General features: G+C 37.6%; 1 protein-coding gene across 13 annotated transcripts in view; it reads right to left on the reverse strand.

Annotated features, from left to right (window-relative positions):
- foxp1b (forkhead box P1b) overlaps positions 1–25774 on the reverse strand; it is a 218621-nt gene that overhangs the window by 68017 nt on the left and 124830 nt on the right. For all 13 annotated transcript variants that reach the window (XM_067460212.1, XM_067460207.1, XM_067460206.1 and 10 more), the window contains one exon: positions 859–966. In XM_067460212.1, coding sequence (XP_067316313.1) covers positions 859–966 — 108 coding nt within the window. The remainder of the gene's footprint in view (positions 1–858; positions 967–25774) is intronic.

The raw sequence follows: 25774 nt of genomic DNA on the forward strand, positions 1-25774 counted from the left end.
TCCTAAAATCTAATCTGAGCTATATTCACATTTAACAGGTAAATATTGTGCTTCTATTGTATTTCTCATAAGGAAGAGAAACATCTAAGACAGTGATACTTATGCATCAAACATGCAACAATGTTGTCAGATGACGTGAATGTGGTCAACTTAATTGCTTGGAATCAAATGATCACATATTTTTAATAAAAGCTACATAATACATGTAAAAAAGTTTAATGTGCAAATATCAGTTGCAAAGAAATTTTAATCAAAAACATGGTTATACTTAATATTTTAAGGTGCCTTTCTTACAATGTAATTATATGTTTAAGAACTAGTAATATTAATTAATTACATGTTATTACTATAATGTTATGGTTGTGGTTGGGTTGAAGGTTACTATGGTAAGTACATGGACACTGTAAAACATTTTTAGCTATTATTTATAAATAATTACAATAAAAAGTAATATATCTAATATAATAATAAAAAATTATATATATATTATTACAATCTCTTAATTCCTAAAGTCTGATTAAATAATGATTCAAAAAATATCTAATTCTGCCAAAATCTTGTCATCTGAACTAGATCCACAATCATTTTACAGGTCGATATTGACAATTTTCTCATTTGTTTCTGTAATATTTCTCATCAGGAATTTGAGTAGAAACATCTGAGACAGTTGATAATTCTTCCAAAACATTCTGAGAACTCAGTTAAGTCTCCTGAGCATTTAAAAAGAAACATTTGAGCAACATTGAAGCTTCACACACACACACACACACACACACACACACACACACACACACACACACACACACACACACACACACACACACACACACACACACACACACACACACACACACACACCTGTGGTGCAGGCTGCTTGTCATTATTTTTAGGGGACTTGAGGGCGTTGCTTTGCTGTTGTTGTTGCTGTTGCTGTTGGAGAAGGATCTGCCTTGCAACTTGTAAGGCCTGAGTGAGGGAAAAAAGACAGAAGAAAAAAAACAGTGTGAGAAAACAAAAGTTCATGAACAACAGTTTCGATAGTGTTGTGTTGTGTTTTGTGTTTGGGGACTGAAACTCCCCTGAGAACAGCCCTACTGCTATTTGACGTCAACAATATCATTCAAATGATACCATGTTCTTACAGCTGGACAAGATATTGTTTTTCCACCTCTTCTATTTTGTGAAACAAATGTACAGTTTAATTTGGTCACATGTGCAACGATTAGTCATCAAAACAAGCAAAAAGGTGAAAACAAGCTGATAGGAGACCCTTTATCAAAAATGGAAAGCCCCTTTATCGAAAACAAGCCCTTTATAAAAAATGGTTAGCAATTTTTTTTCAAATAATAAAGTACCAAAACTTTGGTACCAGCAATACCAGCAGAAAAGTTTCAATTAAGAAATGTTAAAAATTGTTCCGTTTTGTCTCGCCCTTACTGTCAATCATCAGTTTCTCATGTAATCGTGCATTTAAACGCTGTTGTCAATCTAAAAACCTTGCACTTAGATTAAACAGAAAGCAAGAGAAGAGCCCAGCCTTTATGATAACTAAGGCTGTCAAACTCTAAATTGCAAGATCATTGAATTCTGCACTCTCATGATAACTTTCTTTATAATAAAAATGACTTAGTTGTTGTGCAATTAATTTCTTATTTACATAGTGTTTACACTTTGTTGGTTATAATTAAAGGATTGGCGAGCGTGCAGCTAACGTTGAACAAAACAAAACCTTGTGTGTTTTCAGTGGTGTTAAGTGGATTCTGATTACTTACTGACCAGCACCACTGATCGTGCTCAACATATATGATTGTGATTGGCTACTATGCCTTGCAAAAACACACTGTATATAGAAACCTTTGATGCTCAGAGAGTGCTCAAACAATCTGGAACGAGAACATCTCTTCACAAGGGAACGGAATACACCCGGTCAACATTTTTGTACTTTTGACAACCCTAGCATATACTGTATACTACTTTTATCAAAAAGAAAAGGAAATATACACATTGCACATTAAACATGGACTACAATGTTGTCACATGACACCATATTGGATGGTTCATTTATCGAATAGAGTGAATTGTCAACTCGGAAACAAGGGTAGCATGGTATGCTGACAGTAATGTCTCTCTGTCTCTTGCTACGTTTATCTGTTTGTCTGCCTTCCCCCCCACCCTCCCTGACCATAAAGCAAATAAAAAGTTTATTAGCCTTCAAAATATCTGTCAAAGGACATGGCCCTGTGAGTGGAAAACAAAATACAGTGCAGTCACATGTTTACTGGCTCGACTACTCCCTTCCCCCCCACCATAAATAATCAGACATGCCATCCAGAGCAAACAAAAGCAACAGCGGTGCTGGGAAAAAAATGCTCCAGTTGAGAAAAAAAAAAAAACCAATACCAAGAAAAGCAAGCAGCGTGTTCCCATAGAACAGCAGGGGCAGACTCACACCTACACCAGAGAACCATCTGAGTAAATAACGGCTTCATTCTTTCCACCCTCATCACACCAAAAACTCCCACAATTCAATAAACAGTTGCAGGCACATCTAAAACCCTTGGGCTTCTCGGTGGGTGGAGTTCAGACTTCATTATCTGATATTAGTGACTCTTTATTAGCAACCTGGTGCTATAAATGGTTCAAGAAAGTGTGCAAAACACGTGGGTTTGCACTGAATGAAATTTACATAATTCCATGTAAAAAGAAAGGAAACTAGGTGGTTTTGAGAGAAAGGACAGGCCTATATTAGAGAGTAAAGGGTTACTGTCTTGTTCTTCTTTCCAAGAGCTCAATAAAGAAGCTATGGAGATGAGAACTGAAGCACTGGGCCGAAGAAGCCAGCTGTTTGTGTGTGTGTGTGTGTGAGTGACCTTCTCATGCACTGGAGTTGTGGGATGACATCATGAGGCAGGAATATAATAACAGGCTACAGAGGGGCCACTTCAGTGCTGTCTGACACTGACCGTTCATGATCATTATGGACAAACACACAACACGCTACTCTATATTACATTAAAACATATATTACCATATATATACACACACAGCACAGAAATAAAAATGTTATATCATAAGATGAATTATAGTTTCCTTGACCTTTTGAGCTATGCTGCAAAAATAATTTTTGTTAGTCAGTATTTGTCTTGTTTCCCAGTAAAAAATAAATATACATGTGGAAAAACGAGTAAAATCTGAGAATGTCTTTTTAGTACACCACAGGCCTCACTCTGTTTTTATTTTCCTTTCTTGTTTTAAGCATGAATTTGTAAGATTTATGCGGTAAACAATAAAAAAATGGCAATTGGGTATGAAGTCAAATTAATTCAAGATATACTCTTATGTTACAATTCTCAAACAAATAATCTGAATTTTAAGGATTTTTAGATATTATTATAGACATTATTATTCCAAAATAAAATATGGGAGAGAGAATATGTGAAAGTTCATCAAACCTTCAGTTCCGTCCTGCGTGAGAACCTGCTGCGCTGAATATCTGAAGGATCCCAACATCAGGTAAGAGCTGCTGAAGTTTATGATCTATTCAGTCTGAACTTAGCAGTTTATGCATAACATACCAACATCCTCTGCCCTCCAAGTTCTTTGTGATTTCAATTCCAGTAATAGAAAAAAAAAAACACTTCAGTACCTATCAAAACTCTTCATATTTCCATGCTGACCTAAGGCCCGTTAAATATGATGGAGGCTTATTTGAAAGGGACAGTCCCTAAGCCACCCTCTCACCCAAACCACCAGCACCACGCTATCCCCCTCCCACACTGACCGACCAGGCGCTCTAACACAGCAGAAAAATAAATACTCTATTTATAGAAACCCAATTAAATATGCATGACAATATGACACTAAAGTCTTCCAGTCCCATGAATGGACTGAAACTCTTCATTTTGGGTGACTAGCAGAAATGTGAGAAAACCCATCCTGCACATGAACTCAAAAGTCAGGGGGAAATGTGGCTATAAACAAGTGAAATGTTGTGCTCATCTAGGTTTGTTTAGCAAAATCTCTTCTAAAATGTTTAGTTGTCAAAATATTTGAATGTATATTATTATGTTTTTATAGATAGTTTGTTTTTATTTCTTTGGATCAGACAGACAGCAAATTATAAATTGGCTGCCTTCTGACTGCATTTCCAATATGCAGCTCTACCTCTGCCATGTTAACCGATATTCTATGTGCAACAGTGAATTGAGCGCTTGAAAACAAAGTCCATAGATCGCGCGTCTTTCTGTGCTTGTGGCCAAAGGAGTATACTTTGAAAGGCTTGCATGCATCTGTGCGGGAGACAGAGCGAAACGTTTAAAGTGAGGTATACCCGGGCCTCAGTCAGGACACGCCTCAGTCTTTGTAGTGTTGTGATACGTCATTTTCACGTAGCAGCTGTAGTGATGATAGAATGCGTTTTAAAAAACAGTTTAAACGTGCAGTATGCAACTTTTGGCCACTAGGGGTCACTCATTCAAAATAATAACAACTGACGTACTTTGGTGACGTCGGGAAAGTGCGTGTGCTCATGGGAGTTGTTGTCATTATTGCCACTGTCAACCAGCGAATCTGGCATCTCCAGCAGAAAACATGTTCACTGACAAGGTAATTGATTGTTATATTACATCTCTATTATTGTTAAGTTTAGTTACGGCTTTTCACTTTATGTAATGTCAATCTAATGAAATAGCAGCAAGCTACCGTTACTTAACAAACTTATCAGTAACGTTAGCTAATGTGTGAGACAGAATGTTGTGCGGGCGGTCGCTATGCCAACATACCTATAAGTTGGTAGGCTATGTTGACATATTAACCGCGCATCATAATTTGAGTTACTCAAATTATAGATATATTGACATGGCATCCGCTATTGTCGAACATTCTGTATATCAACTGTTCAATACGGAAATACATTTCAATTTAGTTTATCATTACCAACATAAAACAGTAAATGAGAGAACCAGCACCTGCAATACGTTGTTCATTGGAACACGCGCTGTGTCGCTCCCCACGTTCATCAATCATTCTAATAAACATTTATTTTGGAACTCGGAGATATATGAATAAGTAGATCATTATTAAATCAATATTATATGTAGCTAGTATTAACATATGATAAAAGTGACGGTCACCTTATATTAATTGACAAAGATAGTGGCATATTACCTTATGAAGCTAACGTTACTTTCTCCAGCTACATATAAAACCAATAATAGCTAGTCCATCTGCGTTTTACACATGACATCATCGTGTCACCAAATATACGGATAGAAATACTTTTGAATCAGTTTTTAAAAGTACAGTGCATCTACTTATAATTATATATAAATAAATCATTTTTACTGATGCAAAAATGGCCTTCAGATTATCTCAAGAACAGTGCGTAGAGAGCTTCATGGAATGGGTTTCCATAGCTGAGCAGCTGCAACCAAGACTTACATCAACAAGTGCAATGTAAAGCGATGGATGCAGTGGTGTAAAGCATGCCGCCACTGGACTTTAGAGCAGTGACATGTTCTCTGGAGTGACCAATCACACTTCTCTGTCTGGAAATCTGATGGATCCGATGGACCACAGTCTGGTTTTGGGAGTTGCAAGGAGAATAGAACTTGCCTTACTGCATTGTGCTATGTGTAAAGTTTGGTGGAGGTGGGGTTGTTTTTCAGAGGTGAGATTGGCCCCTTCGTTGCAGTGAAATTAACTCTTAATGCTTCAGCATCCCAATATATTTTGGACAATTAAATGCTCCCAACTTTGTGGGAACAGTTTGGGGATGGCCCCTTCCTGTTCCAACATGATTCCTAAATCTTGTGGAAAGCCTTCCCAGAAGAGTTTAAGCTGTTAAAGCTGCAAAGGGTGGGCCAATTCCATATAAACTCTGCAGATTAGAAATGGGATGTCATTAAATGTCATGTGTATCGAAAGGCAGGGGGTCCCAAAACCTTTGCCAATAGAGTGTATATAGTGTAGTGCTGTCAACCGATTAATCACGGTTAATTACAACTAAAATAAAAGTTTATGTTTATATAATATAAGTGTTTAGTTTATATAATTATATATTGTTTTATATATTTAAAATATTTATATTTATATAAAATATAAATTATATATACATGCAAATATTTCTTAAATATATAAACATACGTGTGTGTATTCAAATATATAATACATATACACAGGATACACATATAATGCAAAAACAAACTTTTATTTTCGATGTGATTAATCGCAAAAACAAATATATATAAATATATATACACATACAGTGTAAATCACAATGAATTAAAGCATCTATAAAATGCTTACATGTTTATTTTATTAAATGTTTTTAAGCCCTAATGAAAACCAGCGGAAACATGATTCGAATCTTAGTCCCTTATGTTTTATCTCTTTTAATCAATGCGAGAGAAAAAAAAAATCTTGTGCCAAGAAACCATGTGTATATATTACTAATTTATGCGTTTCCTCTCAGGTGCTCTTTCTCAGCATTTTGTAGAGTCCCATGTGACCAAAGATTAAAAAAAATGTTGAAATGAGTCAGACTTCTTTTAGAACTTGTAATACTTTGCTACATACGACTCAATCTCTCACTCTCAGGTCTGCTGGTTGTGCCAGACGGAACGTAAAACACGCTCAAACAACCGTAAGATAAAGATTACTGCATGCTGCACACGCTTTGTTTACACAGAAACTTTTATGAGACAAAAATACTTGGTGTGCGCAGTTTGCACTGAGACAGTGCTGGAACAAGGATATTTGAGTCAACAGGATGTGATATTGAGACACTTCAAGATGAGGACATAAAGTACAATGTGCTGCTTTCAGTTGTTAATTGCGTCAGAAAGGCTGTCAACAAACAAACCAGATGATCAATCAACAGATACGGCGGTCTAAAAAAAACAACATTAGGCTACACCAAACCACAAGTCTGCTTCCTGTCAAGAACGCTTTCAGGGGAACATATTCTATATCAAATAAGACTTTACAAGCGCACTTTAATAACACATTTCTTGTTGTTAATGCAGCTAGCTAAAAGGTACCTCTTCATCGAATACGTCGGAAAAAGGCAATTAAGACAAAAGAGCAACGAAGGGATGATTCAAAGACTCTGTCAGGATCAAAACTAATGAGAAGCGAGAGGATGAACTTGGCACCGTTTCCGAGGTGAGCACGGGCCCCGGGCGAAGGAATTATTTGTTGTTTAACAAGCTAGCGAGTGTGGCTGACGTGCGGAGGGTTAGCGCCGCGCTAAAGCGACCCATTGTGAGCTGTCACTGTGATGTTTACAAAGCACCCATCCCCACACACGCACGCACACACATGCACAAACAGCCCCTTGCGCTCCCCCTTTCCATCTCTTTGCCTGGAATTCATCTTCTTTTGATCTGGCATTCAAAGGTAGCGGGGGTTTGATAGACGCGCTAGGCTAAAAGCAGCTCCAGACACAAGCACGATAAACTGCCAGACGATGACAGGCCAGGCATCTGAAGGCGCGTTTAAAGTGAGGAGAACAACGTGCTGTCTGGGCACTACAATAGCGAATCAAGAGACGTATTAGGTGGAACTGATCGGATACAAAAACGGTTCAAAGACAGATAATGCTAACAGATGACTGAGCTGCTGAAGGAGCACAAACGTGCCTCGCTATGGGCAACGCTTCATGCTAATCAGCAAAAATACATATTGATGACAGTGGATTGGATGGAAGAAAGAGAAAGAAAACACGTTCATTAAAATCACTTAATGCAAAAGAAAAGGTCAGCATTGGCCGTCTAATCCTTTTAATTCTTACGCCGCAACACTGCTTGAAAATGACTCATGCGACTCGCCGAGGACCGGACCTCTGATGTCTTGTGAATCCTTCATTAAAATTTCTCGTTAGGATTATTTGATGTCATGGCTTCGCCGACGCACACACAAACACATATGATAAGCCCCTCCAGGTGTTTGTGATTAGAAAACAACCTTTGAGAACCCAACAAGGCTTCATGCGTAATCACTGACAGTGACAACAATATTTTTTCCTATTTGTCGTCCTCTACGCTCACGCTTCCACACATATGGCATCATTGTGCATATATGCATCTGTTTATGCGATGCATTCGAGTGTAGCGTATGATATCTAAGCCAGCATCCGCACACGTCTTTATGTCACTTGCACATGTGGATTATGCACAGGCTTTGGGGGTTCCCACTGTGTAAGCCCAGCTTTGCTTGCCACACAAATCCCTATATGTGGATTCACTTTATCCTGAAAAAAATGGAAGATATTTTATGTTATATATGCAGTGTATATAGAGAAGATCAGACTAGTAACCGCAAGGTCAATGGTTTTCCAGTTAAAATGTCTAAAAATCCGTAAGTATTTGCTTGAGTGGCAACACTGCATTACATATCAAGATTTGTGATATGTAAACATGCCACAAGTTATAATCTTATTCAGTGCTGCTTGCAACTTAAAACAATGCATCATTAAATTGTTCTAAACTGGAAAACATAGAAAAAGAAAATTACTAATTAAGAACATGATTTTCTACAGTGTATAAATAAGTAACCAATGTTTTGATAAAAAAAAAAATCAAATTACACAAAAACTTGTCTTCTCTAGCTGTGATAGACATACATCCATGTCAACACACACACACACACACACACACACACACACACACACACACACACACACACACACACACACACACACACACACACACACACACACCCCTCCAGCCCAGTGCTTCAGTTCTCATCTTAATGGCTTCATTAAAAACTAAAGACTAATAAAACAAACAAAAAAAAGTAACATAATTTGTAATATCAGGGTTGCCAGATCTGTGCAACAAAAGTTTTTCCAATGGCCATGTCAAAAATAGCCAAAAAATAGCCCAATGTGATTTTCTCCCTCTGGCAGCCAAATTCTTTTTGAATTTTGCAGATTTTTTTTTTTTACCCGCAGCAACAACTTAGTAGCCCAATTCCACAGGAAAACACTTGGCAACACTGCCATGTAGTTTGACTGGTAACACAATCAACTATATACAAATGTTGTCAAAGGTAAATTGTTAATTGAAAAGCATCTTCTTTCCTATTCTACACACAAATTCAGCGCCAAAAAATGCAGAAAAAGTCTGTATATTTCATTGTGGCCAGGCAATGACAATAGAAATATATAAAAAATGAAAGCACACTTGAATGAGTTACACAGAAATCGAATTTCTCAGAGAGTTCAGATGTGTTGCTTTAGCGCGGTTAGCTGGTAAAATAGGCTGTTATGCTGTTTAATGTTTGTCAGGAAGAAACATTTTTAAAAAAGATGAAAATTTCACTGAAATAAAAATTTGATGAGACAGTAAATGCTGGACAAACGTAAAGACAGTAGCTTATGCTAACCTCTGAGGGTCTGGTTTTGTGTACATCTCAAGGCAGGCCTGACTATGAAAAATGAGACAATACTGATTTGTGTTTGCATCTTCCTATTCTCCACCGTGCCCCTCACAGTGGCAGGGAAGACCTTGAATGTGAAATGGCTCAGAGTAATCGGCCTTTAATTGGTGGGATGTGTGCGTACAGGTGAAACTCTGTCCCAGCGGCCATTGTGAATTAGAGGGGGCTGTTTACATAGTGTTAAGAGGTCTGGAGATTGGGCTCCTCAGACACGACCCAGAAAAGCCTGCTAATAGGTTAGTGCACAGCCCTGGTGTGGACAAAGCACATCTCCACAGAGCTGGAGGGCTTTTTCTTAAATGTCACAGTTATTAGATTGACTTTTTTTGGCAGGACGGTCCTAAGGGCTTCCTGGGAAGGTTTAAAAGTTGTCAAGGTTTTATGAGAAAGTTTAAGGGAAAAAATATGTCCGGCTGCACCACTCCTGCTTTCCCAATCGCTTATTTTTATTCAGTCCCAATCCATCTCTGTCTCCTTTTAGTTTAAAATTACAAAGTAGGCCATGAGAGTGATCCTTAAAGAAACACCTCTAAATAAAAATTCTGTTATTTATTCACTCTTATTTACATGTCATTCCAAACCCACACAAAGTACTGCTCAAAAGTTTGGGGGTTTACATAAATGACTTTTATTCAATCAAAAAACAGTAAAACGGTAATATAGAAACTACATTTTTAAATAACCGTTTTCTATTTTATAATGCAAAATAAGTTATATTTTAACTTATATTTCAAAGCTGAATTTTCAGCATCATTACTCCAGTCTTCAGTGTCACATGATCCTTCTGATTAAATATGTTTAAAAGAACAGCAATTATTTGAACTGTAGCATTGAGGCTGTCTTCTGAACGCTGGGTTTTGATGAGTGTGCAGCACTGGAGACTTGGAAGTAAACGGCCACAGCTAGGATTGGATAAGATTTGCATATTTAGTGAGCTTCAGTTCAGGGAGAGGAGAGAATGAGGGAGAAGAGGCAACCAGAATGATTCTCTCGATCACAGGGCTCGTAAACGTCTTTATCAAACAAACACAATGTTTTATTTCCCATCGACCCGCAATTGATTGGACTATTATTTTTATATTACACATAGCCCGCACGATCAGACGATATAAGCGCGAACCGTACGCACACATACACGTTCGGTGTAAGCGCCACCTTTCAGATGTCAATGAGAAAGAATAGCAGAACAAGAATGGAATACTAAGAGATTCATCGGCCTGCCGTGCTTTGCGAGCGATGGCCCATACGTGTCTGAGTCCAGCGAGCTAAATGTATGTTCTGTTAGACACATACACATAAGCAAAACGAACTATAACTATGCAACACTATTACATATAAAAACACGTTTTACTCACGTAAGTGTGTTGCACCATTCCTGTCGGATCCAAATCCAGCATCGACCGGAGATTTGTTTACAATCGATCCGGCAGTGAACTGAAGGGAACATGTCTTCCCCACATGAGCTGGAACTGCATTAAAAATAAAGTTCAACCACTCATTTCTAATATTAGGATCAGAAGGAAGCTTATGCAGCGACTGTGTTCTTCCACAACCAGGAATAGCGCAATATCTTAATCTTCCTCTGCATGTTTATTGTTGTTGACCAGCTGGCACGAGCCCTCCATGAGTCGGTGGGCGGGGCTACTGGATTAGAGGTGGTGTTTTGTCGCGCACTGACGTCAGTATGAAGCACAGGACCGTTTGCTGAGCCTGGTGTCTATAAAAGCTTTTCTTTGACTAACAAGGAAGTTTTCAGCTTTAAAACTTACAGGATATTCTTATATTACCATGACCTTTTATATATCAAAAGCTCAAGGGAAAGTTGATTCCTCAATTCATCACCCCTTTAATAATACATAAAAATGAATAAAAAAAAAAAGTCTTACTGACCCCAAACTTTTGAACTTTTAATAAACCAGAAATAGAAAGTTTTTTGATTAAAAAATATATATAAAATACCACTGACAAAATTAACTTTGTCATTTAACTATTTAAATGAACTATTCCTTTAATATCCTAAAAATACATTTGAAAAAGTGATCGTGTTAGTCTGTCAGTGTTACCTAGTTAAAATTCATACAATTCAGGAATGCTCCTTCACTGGCATGAGAATGTAAGTACTGAAGTTTAGGACTGTTTGTATTAATTGAGTTTTTCTTTCTCTCGCTAATTCTCCCTTCTTTTGTTCGTTTTCTAGATTGTACATTTATCTGCAATGCAAAAGAGGGCCGGTCAGCTTCCTGTTAAGTATCTAATTGATGCAATTTCCAAAAAGCCTCTTCACATGGAAAACAGGCGCTCGTAGAATCACGGCCTCTTGGAAACACGCTCGCTGTTTAGATTTCTAAACTAATTCATGTAGAATACATAAATAAATCAATGTTATATACCCACTTCAAACCATTACTACTCCCTCCCATGGCTGCACTTTTCAACCAATCTATTAATATTAATGACTACACTAAACATTTCAAATTGCTGTGCTCAAACCATGTAAGGCTCAGTGAATGATTGCAGTAGATAAGCACTGTCTTTAAAATAAAAATAAAAAACACTGACTGGTGACGGTTGGAGTTGACAAGCATTCTGTCTAGCGAGTCTAATAAAAAGCGAGCGAGAGAGGGTGCATGGAGGTATGAAGGGAGAGTGTTTGCATGTGTGTGTTTGTGCATTTGTTTCCATGTGGATGGCGGGAGGTGGGGGTGCATGACTGTTGATGGATGGATGAGAGCGATGGAGAGAAAAAAGAGAGATGATGAAGGAGGTATAGGGAGAGTAAACAGGGCACTGTGTGGAGCCTGGTACGGATGTGTGACCCCGGGCCTGGGGGTCGTCTCAGCTATGCGGCTCTGACAGCCTCAGTTTGCAGTTTGTTTGGATTCCGAAGCTCCGCCTCAGGAGCAGCTTAACAACAGATGGCAAGAGAGGGGCTCCATTCATAGAGCCGGACATAAGGAGACATACACAAACACACACAAGGTGATGTATGCTGAGATCTGTGTGTGAATGCAGGCTTGTTTTCTCTCTGGCTTAAATGAAGACACGCATAGAAATGTCCAAAATGACATCTTTTCGAAACAGAGCAGTCGTTGGGCTGTCTGAACCAAGGGTCTTTAAATCAGGGGGTCTAGAGATCACCAGGTGAAGGCAAAAGGCTGCTGGGGTTCAAAGAAAGAAAGTAATTATTTATTTAAAATGTATTTAATTATTTATTTTAAAATGTATTTCATTTTAGCATAATTTTTTATTGCATAATTTTTTATCTTATAAAATAAATTATTAATAAAAAATAAAAATAAAAATGCAGTTGTAGTCAGAATATGATTCTGATACTGCTCTATTTGGGCTGTGATTATGGGGCGTGTTTTAACCGAACCAGGAAAGACCTCAACTGGATAGACCTACAACCAATCAGAGCAATGGAGCGACTCATAGTTGTCAACCGAACTCAACTGCACGCGCACAGGAAGAAGTAAAAGAGGAAGATGAGTGTAAACGATCTTTGCTATTGTTGTAAAAGAATTTAAGGATAGACAGAGTACTTACCAACACAATCATCATTTTTGTGAGAAATAGTAAAGATGAATGCATATACAAACTAATTCTCAGTTTAGGATTAGAACTAATTCAACCCAAGCTCTCTTTGGTGACGTGAATGCTTACGTTACTGTTTATCATCTGTCCATCATTGTATAAAGCCTGGCCTGAGAATTTGACTGGTCTGAAACAGCTCCTGTTCGGGCATAGTTGCTCCACAACGGATCAAGTCAAGACTGAAATTCCCTAAACTCAAATGTTGTGGGCAGGACAAAATACGGCTGGAATCCAGGCAAAAAATAAATATTAAAGTTTACATTTAAAATGATCAATGAACAAGATACGGCGTATCTCGATGGGATACAAGCGGCGGAAATGATCACTTGCGTGTAACTGATACTCGCTGGCAGTGATGGCTGATGTATTATATAAAAATTATATAAATACCGTTCGTGTTTCTCACAAAAACTGATGGTTTTGTGTCTTAAGACATCAATGTGTTGCCACAAGCCGCATGGTTTAATATGGATTATTAATGGATAAACGTATGTCCGTGTTTTTTTTTTACTCTCATAGTCACTCTCATAGAAAAACACCCAATTGACATGCATCATATGAGCAACGGTTGGCGTTAAAAATCTCAATTTGTGTTCTACTGAAGAAACAAAGACACCTACATCTTGAAAGCCCTGGGGGTAAGCAGATAAACATTACATTTTCATTTTTGGGTGAAGTATCACTTTAAGGCCAAAACATTAAAAACAGAAAATGTATATGTAAAAACAGGGTGAATTCACCTGTTAATAATCAAACAAATAATAATAATAATTAAAAGCTCTAATATCAGCTGATTCCAGAAGTGGGGGAAAAAGACGACAGCAAATGTACTCATTGAAATGTACTAACCCATTAGTTGGTTATTGGGTGACTAGTTGACCATCCTGATCAATCCCTTATAACAAAAGCACAAGCATACACTGAAACAGTTGCATATAGACACACGCTCTCTATCATTTCATTTAAATTCCCCATGTCATTTAATACACACACCTCAATCCAGCATCCGACGCCAGATTCCGTCTATCAAGTCAGTTATTGAATTACGATTATGTTTATTGCCCGTTTAGTGTGATGTAAACGCATAAACATCCTTCTAGCATACAAAAAAAGTCATCTGCAAAATATTGTCTCCGTCTCCACTCTCTATTCCACGTCAATTATGTCTTTAGACTTCACAGGCTTGCGGTGATGGAGTGGCCGTAAAACCCACTCACATTAATACTCCATTGTGCATCTGCTGCTAACGGTAATTAAAGAACTAAATGACTCATAAGAATAGATGAATTAACCACAAGTAGAAAAAAATGAGAACGGAATGAGAGGCGTGGGGAACCTGACACATAGAAATATGTGCCGTTAAAAGTACAGTAATCAGCGTTCTCGGCTGAACACAAGGAAAGATGATGCCACCTTCTTTGTGGTGAGGTGTCTGTATGGAACTGTCTTTTGCCACCATTGACTGAGAGAGGGCAGGACATAATTGGGAGAACATGATATGATACAACCTAGATTCAAACTAGTTGTGCCTACACAAACTATGCAGCTCGCTGTGCTAGAGAATGGCTGTGTGCAAAATCGCATACTCTCTTGAGTAGGTTATCTGGGGTACTACATTCCTCGTGCTGTCATTGTCATGTGACATATAGCATCAGTTGCGTAGCTTCACCATTCACGATTCCTCTGCTGTGGCCTCATGGATAGTAAAGTGTCCGTCTGCACACTTCAGAATCTTGCCGGAAGTACTTTCGCCTACTCTTTTATGAGCAATGTGAATTAATTCGGACAAACTTCTTTTTAGTCTTATACTATTTTTGGCCTACTATATAGTGGTGTAACGGATCATAAAACTCACAGTTCAGATCACATTACGGATCACGCATCACAAATTAGATCATTTTTTGGATCAGGAAAAAAGGGGGAGGAGACTATTTTTATTTGCTTTCCATTTATTACATGAAAACTATTGGTGTTAGCATAACCTATATGGTTTATAGGTTATCTAGGAACTTTTGGTGTTAAAAAAATACCTATATCCCATGGTTATGGTTTTAACAAAAAATAAAATAAATGCTGAATAAATTACATTTTACTCAGTTGTTAAAGTGTAACATGTGAAAAACAATCTGTGAGAAAGATGTGAAAATGGGCCTGAGCTTATGATTTTTTTTTTTTTTTTAAGATTAGGATGTCAACATTCTCAGCAGAAAGAATACCTCTCGAATACCTCTCACACCTTTCACACAACATGTATTCATTATTTTTATTTAAAATCCAAAAGTTGTTACTAAACAACTTGTCATCATTGCAATTCTCTTTGTAGGCATATGCAATCTAAAAATGCTGGGTAAAAAACAACTTAAGTTGGGTTGAAAATGGACAAACCAAGAAATTGGGTTGTTTGAATGGGTCCATTTAGTAGGGTTCAAACAACCCAATTTCTGGGTTTGTCTATTTCCAACCCAACTTGGGTTGTTTTTAACCAAGCATTTTTTAGAGTGTACACTCTTTTATAGATATCATGTTTAAACGCACTAAATTTAAAAGAAGTGTATGTAAGATTGTGGCCAAAACTGGTACTGCAGGTGTACCCCCTCTCCCCCTCCCCCTGACTCGGTTGCCAGATAGGCTGCAGGATCCAGCAGGATTGTTTGTAGCTGCGGGTGTGGTAACTAGAGCAGAGCTGGCAACCCGGATACCGAAACACTACTGGCTTTGTGATTGGTCGATAGGTAAAGGGTGGCGCTTCAGGCCAAAACACAACATGTCAACATCAGTTGAGGGCATGTCAGTGATATAAGTATTTGAAATTAACATCTAGTGACACATCAGGGCCATTTTATGATTCATTGAACTACATTTCTTTCTGTTTTATTCAATTCATTACTTTATATTTATATAGCCTTGTACCTACTTTAGAAACATAGGCTAGACTATGTTAAAATAACAAGCCTTTTAAATTAGAACTTACAATAGACAAAAACAGCGGACTCTCGTCTGCTAATAATGAGGACAACGCGCTATCACTTTAATTCAGCGTGTCCAGCAAAGCAAAAAATAGACTCGGTGCGGAAACAATCGCGGCACTGCTGTATAAACCGCTCCTGAAATGCACTGGACAGAAACCATGTACAGTGTGAAAGCTGTGGAAAAAAATACACACCACAGAAGCACTGCATACGGAGTATGTGTGAAACAGGCGTCAGCATGTGTAGTTTCATATATGCTCAATGTATTGCCATGGCTTTCTCATGCCACGGTGCCTACATACCGTTACAGTTTTGTCCACCACCCTTCTTCCGTCATCATTATATTAGTGTAGTTTCACTGAAACTCGGCATCAAGTTTAAAGGAACAAAATTACTTATGTTAATAAGTTAACAAATAAGTTAGTCTTTTACTCTGCGCTCACTAAACAATTAAGATAAATCCGCAAGTTTAAAAAAAATCTGCAATAAATCTGCGGGTCACGTATCACGGATCAACTGCAATCCGTGACACGGACAACCCTAGGAGTAGTGTCTGTGAGGAAGTATGACCCAGACGCAGCCAATGTGTATTTACACCTAGATCATGATTAGCATGAAATGAATATGAGGTTAAACAATAATCACTATACCATTTTCACTGAAAAAAACTTCCAGAAACCATGGAAGACAACATTGTTATTTTAGAACAACATTGTTTCACTGACGAAAACAAGACGATAACTAAATAAAAAAACGAATGTTAAAAACTGTGACGAAAATCTATTGATATTTTCGTCAACTAATAAATATGAAACAAAACATTTTAGGAAGGCATTTAGGAAGAGATCCTGTCATAACTGGCGTACTCTTATTATTTCTTGCATGGCAGACATACATTTGAATTGTAACATGCTGAGCTACTTGGGACGCAAGTTAGCATACACTTGATAGCTGCATGTCTCATAAAATGTAAAAAAAATTAAATTTCTAATTTGTAAAATTCTAAAAAATGTGCATTAAAAAACATATGTGCTCATCTGAGTCGGATTAATTTTCTATCCGATATGAAAACATGCGCATGAACTACAATGGAAATGTACCAAATATATTTCACGTTGCGTATAAAAAAAAAAAAAAAAAACATCTGACTTTCGCGATGTAAAAGCATAACTGTACTAACAGCGGGAAAACTGTTTGCAAAGCATCTGAAATTATGTTTTGGTCATTTAGAAGGGCTAAGGTAAGGAGATAGTTTTGAATACTGTTCTTGTTGTACTTGCTCAAACATGGATTTTGGATCACTTTTTAACCAAAAAAAGTTATGTACTGCAGCTTTAAGTAAAAATCCAGTCCAACAATGTATCCTTTAAAGAGAACGGGTGGTTGGGGGGGTATTTAAACTCCTAACATCTGGCAACTGCAGGCATGAAAGCTCACATTAGAGACTTTACAAAAAACATTCTGTAACATTTTGTCTCCTCTTTTATTTCAGCAGAAACACAGAGATTTAAAAAAAATTATTCTACAATATTGCATGTTGATATAGTCACAGTTGTTGTTTAAAGGAGCCCTAGAATTAAAAATTGAATTAACCTTGCCATAGTGAAATAATAAGAGTTCAGTACATGGACATCACATACTGTGAGTCTCAAACACCATTGCCTCCTACTTCTAATGTAAATCTCGTAAATCAAAAACACCACGGAAAACTAAGTGCTTCTCAACATAAACCCAACTGTGACGCAAGCGTTGGGGATCATTTATATGTATGCCTCCAACATTTGCATCTGTCCGAACATGTTCATTGTCAGGCGGAACTGACAAAGCCGAATGGACACATATAATGTTCCAGGCTGTGCAGGAGACTTTTCTACCCTTACCATGGATAAAAAATGTCAACAGTCATGGTTGATGTTTATTATAATCGGATACCACAACAATTTAATTCAAGATCGTTCGTTTGTTTGGCCCATTTCAAGCAAGCTTCGCTCAGCGTCTTAAACTGAAGAAAGTGGCAATTACATCACGGATGATCTGAAATAGTGTTGTAGTACTCGAGATCGGTCTTGGTCTCGAGACCACTTTTTAAAGGTCTTGGTCTCGTCTCGGTCTCGTCTCGGTCGAAGATGACTCAGGATTTTGTCTCAAGACCACAGATGAAGGCATATAAAGAGCAGAGAACTCCACCCTGCGCGCACTCTCTCTGTCTTCAAAATAAGCACATAAGCTCTCTCTGATACTTCACATATTAAGCTAAATCAAAAGTTCAGAAAACCGAATCCATGTTGAACGTTGCGTGCGTTCGGACAACTGTTTTGAAGTACCGCTCGGTGTGAATTGCGCTCAAAAAACGTTTGACCAGCTAAACAGCTGACATAAATCATACATTAAATAAACAGGAAACAATTTCTATCCAGTTATGAAGTGTTTTCTGTGTGACAAACCTTCCGCGATGTTCTGACAGCCGTGATTCACACACAACCAGTCTGCTAATGTCCGATTTACGACCAAATGACTCATTTGAACCGAATCATTTTAACGCCGGTAATAAGAACTGATCTGTTCAACAATGAACTGAACGAATCAGTTTAATCATTTACTCAGAACACCTCAGAAATGAGAACACAACTGTGCTTACCCAATTTAGCGAGAGTAAGATTTATTAGTTTTAACTATCCACAGTATTTCAGCTTATGTATGTTGAATGTGTAGTAAAATAGATAGTCTAAAATCATTTAGTTTAGACTGGAGTGAGGTGAAAACAGAACAAAGTTGTTTGTTAGCTAGCTGATCATTTTATTAAATTGTATATGGCAGAAAATGTGGCTATTTGTTAACTGTTAATGCTATTTCTAATATTGATATGATTATATACCAAAACAATTCAACCTGTTGGAACAAAAGAAACATCAAGATAAGAGATCATACACAATATGAGATATAAACATAAGATAATAAAAAATGATTGTTTCGTTGCATTTAAAAAAAATGGTGTGTGTGTGTGTGTGTGTGTGTGTGTCTGTCAGCCACCAAAGACCATTTCTGACTCAGGAAAAAACCCTGCACATGTGAGATATTTGTTAAATCAAACTGTAGTTAATCAAAAAATGCAAATACAGGGTTTATTTTCCTTGTTGTTGCACAATAAAGCTGCACAATAACATTTTCAATTTGTAAATGAAAAATATGTACATATGTAAAATAATTTGCTTAAGCAGCATACTAATGCATATCTGTATGATACATATTCCACCTCCTGTTATTCACATTCATTTAAGACATAATGGACTGTGTCTGAGATTAATACCTCATCCAGAATAGCAATCTTAGGGAACTTTGAGTTTTAAAATGGGATTGAGCACTTTTCACAAAACAACACAAAACTCTGTTAAGCCCCTTTCACACTGCGATTCCGGCAAATACACGGATAATGCGACCCGGCATTTGTTCCCGGGCCGCTAGATTTGGTCTATTCACACTGCCAGCGAAATACCGTAATATGTGCGCTTTCACACACAACTCTTAACGGTCCCGGGTCGAGTTGACACGTGACATCCGTATGTGACGTATAACAGCGAGCGATCTCAGCTTCAGCGCGGATAGTAAGGAGGTCCGTGGTCTCGACTTGTGTCCAGTTTGCACACATTTCTGCTTGTTTAATTTTAGTTTCTTTTGTATATGAACACTCTCTGCATTTAAAACACCGACGAGCTCTTCTGGCACTGCAGGGTTGTGTTATTGAAAAAACAAGCTCTAGGAGTCGCACGATAACTATGTACACGTTGCAGCATTAGTTTCGGCTTTTGTTCACACAGTGCTCGTCCCGGGTCGAATACCGCAATATTACTAGGTCCCCGACCCGGGTCGAATTCGGTAATCAATCCCGGGACGTGGTTGCTTTCACACAGAAGGCGACCCGGCAATGTTCCGGGAATATTGCGGGTCCGACGTGCAGTGTGAAAGGGGCTTTAGTGTCAGTTTGGTGTTTGTGTCCACCATAGACCGTAAACAATATGGACACGTCGTCTTCAGTGCCTCCCATTGACGAAAAGTTAAGTGTTATTTGCTTATAGAAGAAAAAGATTAATTCCCACAAAGCTGCAATGCCTTTTGATTATTTGATCAAAACTTCTCTCATGGTAAAACTTACACACCCACACATACGAGAGAAGTGCCAATCATATGCATATTCCACATTTTATCATAAGTGTGGGGACATGCATTGGTCTCGGTCTTGACTCGGTCTCGGCCTGTCTTGGTCTTGGTCTTGACTCAGTCTCGGCCCTTCAAAGTCTTGGTCTTGTCTTGGTCTCGGCCCTTCAAAGTCTTGGTCTTGTCTTGGTCTTGTCTTGGTCTCGGTTTAGGTGGTCTTGACTACAACACTAATCTGAAAACACCCTGTAGGAACCCTAGTGATGAGGGTTTGCTGGGAAGGGTAATGGTAGTGAACTTAAAGGTATAGTTCTCCCAAAAATAAAAATTCTGTCATCATTTACTCACCCTCAAGTTGTTCCAAACCTGTATGAATTTATTTTTTCTGCTGAACACAAAAGAAGATATTTTAAAGAATAAGGGGAGCGACACAGTTGATGGACCCCCATTTACTTACATAGTAGGAACAACAATTACTATGGAAGTCCATCAAATGTTTAGTTACCAACATTCTTCAAAATATCTCGTTTTGTGTTCAGTAGAACTAAGAAAGTCATACAGGTTTGTAACAACTTGAGTAAATGATGACAGAATTTTCATTTTTTGGTGAACTATCCCTTTAGAAGTAACCTGAGGTTACATTTCCATCACAAACCAACACATACACAATGCCATCTGACAATATTCTCCTTGAGGATGTACTGCTCAGGTAAACCTGCCACTGCTTGCTCCAGTAATCCTTTTGTCAACATGGAAAACGGCCAGAACATGCAAACAGTGCTGGGGATTTAGAGAGAATGTTGAATATAGGAACTTATTATTTTCTGTTATTGCATTTATGCTCGCAAGGTTGCATCAGATTGAATAAGCGGGTGTGAGAGGTGCTTACAAACACAGCGATGGCTGACTTAGATTAGCATTTAGATTTTTGTGCCTTGATTTTTGTCTTGATTTTGTATCAAAAACGGGTTTGGGGTTTTATATCAAGCATGGTCAGTCTTGTTGTCATTACAGTAGGGTGTCAAAGTGAAAGTGTTTTTTTATGTTAGAAAAAGCTGAAAAGTTGATAAGCAACTGCATAAACTAGTTTGTGGCAAAATAGGCAGATTGTTAAAAAGAATGTCAAAAGAAAGTCAAAAATCAACACAAATTCAAAATGTAATCAAATCGTGAATGACTGGCTATAAAAAAGGCTATGTATCATAGCCTTCATATCCTTTCACCAAAATTTAATAACTCACTTCTACAGTGTCTTTCCTTTTCAGCTATCCTCAACCTGCAAATTTACAGATCACTTTCATGATCCAGTCAATAGACAGTAGTGCAACTTTAAACAACCCAGGGTTAAGTAAAATAAAAAAGTTTAAAGAAAAAGAAAATGTCAAATTAAAATACCAAGAAAAACATATTTCTAAATTAGCAAAGGGTTCACTTTTCATAATTTTGAACTGGATATCAAAGTCAAGTACTTATCTGTCAAAAATGGCAATTTCTGTAACTGACAAAGATACACACAGGCACTATAATTCACAAGCCTCTCTGCAAAATCTCTGTGGTATTGTTTTCATAGGCTCATCTCACCTGAAGTTAGCTTTATCAATGTGTGTGTGTGTGTGTGTGTGTGTGTGTGTTTTGCTTTTGGTTGAAGAAGACACACAGGGTCAGCTCCTGGTGTCATTAGGCAGTGATCCTGGAGAGAAAGCTCTTGATATATCACAGTGCGATTGGCCACGGTCTGGGATTGAGTTGCTGAGAGAGGGAGCAGCTTCATGGGAATTACAGACTCGGCTCAAGTCATTCCAACTTGGGTAATGTTATCCAAGGGGGGTGGGGGGAGAGAGAGAGAGAGAGAGAGAGAGAGAGAGAGAGAGAGAGAGAGAGAGAGAAGGAATGGAAAAGAACGAGATTGCTTTTGTCATAAAAAAGAGATGCTGAAGGCATCTACTGCATGGGGATGGACTGCAGAGTTGTCTAAAAATGTAATAAATTACAATAAGAAGATAATTTTTTCAGATGAAAAGAAAAAAGTACTTTTTTTGTACTCAATAGTTACACCTTATTGTTTATCAAGAGCATTAATGAAGTTCCCTGTTGTTGTATTTAAGTGTAAATTTGGTCTCAGATGTTTCTCAAAAAGTCTTAAGAACAAAATAAAAATAGATGCAAATGAGAGAGTAGTTGACATACAGTAAACACTGTTATGAAATTAAAGTGAATATTCATAGCTAAGACAACTTTCTCTTCGAACAATTTGATCAGAAATCATACACACTCTAAATCAAAAGTTTGGGGCCTGTAATTATTTTAAAATGTTTTAATAGAAGTATCTTATGCTCACAAAGGCTGCATTTATTTGATCAACAATTCAGAAAAACAGTAATATTGTGAAAGATTATTACAATTTATTTTTACAATGTTGAAAACATTGGTGGTGTGGCTTAATACATATGTGGAAGCCATGATAAAAAAATTTCATGATACTTTAATGGATAGAAAGTTAGAAATAGAAAAGAGCATAATTTATTTAAAATAGAAAACTTTTGTAACAATTTAAAGTCTTTACTGTAACTGTTGATCACTTAAATGTAGAATGTAGAATTAAAAGTATTAGGAATTCTTTAAAAAAAAAAAAAATCTTACTGACCCTCAAACTTTTGAATGGTAATGTATATAAAATTATTTTGCTAGTAATACAGATATTAGTGTATATATATATATATATATATATATATATATATATATATCTTCCATAAATATATTGTTTAATCTTTCTGCATGTTTTGAGGGCAAAACTGGAAGTGCTTGTCAGCATCAGATCGACGTCAAAACTCCCTTGGCACTAGATGATCACACCTTTAGAGCTGAAGGCGAGTTATGCAGCGGACTGAAAGTGATGCAGCGGACTTAAAGCGCTACAGCAGACGTGTGATAAAAAACTGTCACATCAAGGAAGAAATTTGTGCCACCTCTCTGAGGAATGGAAGTAACGTTTGTGGTTTGATTGTGCGCGATTAACACCAAGCTGTGCACCCTGATTCGATCTACACGCACACTTTTTCTCAGCTCAAAAAAACTTGAAACGGCAAAGCATCCACTTAAACCAGTTTGGTAAACCCCATTTAAAACTTAAACGACAGCGGAGCCCCTAAACAACAAGCTCGGCAGGAACCAAGGGCACATGGGCTATATAGTGAAGTGACAGACTGCTGTTCAACTCCATTAGCTGCTATGTGAGAGAGGAAGCTTTGCTGAAGCACACGACCTGTGAAGAATCTGAGATGTCTTTAAATCCAGGGGATGGGATTGCCGCATTAATTCTGAGAGGACTGTAATCTCTCAAGCAAATCAAATTACACTCATTAACTGAGCAAGAAAACTGCCTATATAATAAGTGAGTATTAAAAAAAAAGTATTTATTACCAATAATCACCCATTTAATATGGAGCAAAGCCCACAACGAGTTTAATTTTTTGCTGATTAGGTGCAAAAACGAGCACCCGGAAAGGGCGTAAGCGCACATGGGGTGCTCACGATGGGGCACGCGTACGCGGTCAGGCAGAGTATCTGGCAAGCCAACGCGGTGATTAAGGTTAAAGAATAGGGGCTATTTAAGCTTTAAGGTCTTTGTGCGGGCAAGCGTGGCACAGCTAAAACACCGCCAACACGCCACTGTCTCGTTAACGCGGCATAAAAGTGACTCTCTTCCTTTAATGGTCGCCAACATCCAGGGCTAATTTCCTTCAAAATAAAACCTCTTTAATTACATCAGAAATGTTAATGGAAAAATATATCAAAAGAGAGATAAATACGATTCAGGCGCATAAAATCAATTAATGCGAGAGGTCAGCGCCTCATTCATTTGTGAGATTAACATAATTACCTATTTTTCTGCTCGTCATTTACTGCTTGATTCATTCGGGACGCACCACTGTCCCTCGATCCCCATGGAACAAACACGGGGACTGTTGGCCTAAATTAAATATCTCCATCTATACACAATGTCCACGTTATAGCCACGGGCGCCAATTAATTGACTTTATTACGGCGAGCTCTTATATTGTGCATCATTCTCAGTGGCTGTGAAAAGCTGCACGCTTTCATTGCTGGTGTGAAATATGAAGTTCTCTGGGTTTTTTGCTCAACAAAAGGTGTGTTCATTAACGAATGAGGGAAGTTCTTTCTGAAAGTGAGAGGATTCACTTAAATGAAAAAAGTAAAAAACAATGGTAACACTTTATTTTAAGGTTCAGTTATTAATTATTACCTAGTTGCTTATTAGCATGCATATTACTAGGATATTGGCTGTTTATTAGTACTTATAAAGCACATATTAATGCCTTATTCTGCATGACCTTATTCTACATAATGCAGATGTGTAAATATGCATTATAAATGTTGGAGCTGTGGCTAAGTGGTAAGTGCACTGACCCACTGTGCAGTGGAGCTCATGCAGACCATTCAAATTCAAGTCTGGCTCACACCATCCCTTTTTAACATTCCTTGGTCTCTTGTTAAAGGATTAACAAGACTGTTAAAGGTAAAGAGACTGATTGTTTTATATGTCGAACAGAATAAATGTATGCTTTCATTCACATATAAACATTGATCAGTGAACATAAACAGAGAATCGACCATACTTGATTGATGCACAAGAAGAAACCTCATTGGTTCATTTGTGTTTAGAAGCTGAACGAAAATGTTACGGATTCGGAACGACACAAGGGATGACAGAATTGTTTTGGGTGAAATAACCCTTTAATATGCTCCCCTAAAAATAAAATATGTTGTTTTTTTATAAATAATAACTAAATTATATAAATATAAAAAATATATTTGAATAATAGTAATATGTGACTAGAAATTATTTGCAATTAAAATGGCTCTAGAACAATACAATTGGGTACAAATATGAATACAAAAATTATGTTGTGTAAATTGTTTGCAGTGTACAAAATGACTTTTTAAATAATGATAAATAATTGTATGAGGCCACACAGTGTAAAGGTGTATAGAGATTGACAAGCACTTTAATGTGTTTAACACATGATAGCTACTTCAGTGAGACTCAATGCTTAGTGTCACATAAACACTTTATAAACATTGGGCTGTAAGGATAATTATTTTGATTGCGGGATCTTGTGCGCCTCCTAACTTCAACATCTGTTTGAAATATGTGTGTGTTTCTGGCTTTAGTAAGATGGCTAAAAACAGATGACACACACACACACACTTTCCGCCGTTTATAGATTGCCTCAGCTGAAATGCTAAGTAGGAACGTTATACTGAGCTGTACTCAAGAGCTGAGAATTGTGGGATAGGTTAAGGCCTATCCCAAACTGTTCCATGGGATAGGTTGAGGTCTTGATTTACTCACATTCAACTGTGCTGCTTAAGTTCTGAACTAAACTTCTGCAGAACACAAAATATATTTTGAAGAACATTGAGGTCAACAATAGTCAGCCTCAGATGTCATGTGACATCCAGGGGCCGTTGGCTGAATGTGCGCTTCCCCAGGATAAACGCTGGATTTTCAAAAGTATGTAAAAAATTGCGGCTCCTCTGTTGCAGTAAACTTACACAACGTTCTTTAATGAATAATTCATAGATGCACGCCGGTC

This window comes from Pseudorasbora parva, chromosome 12 (assembly GCF_024679245.1).
Source record: "Pseudorasbora parva isolate DD20220531a chromosome 12, ASM2467924v1, whole genome shotgun sequence".
Classification (NCBI taxonomy): domain Eukaryota; kingdom Metazoa; phylum Chordata; class Actinopteri; order Cypriniformes; family Gobionidae; genus Pseudorasbora; species Pseudorasbora parva.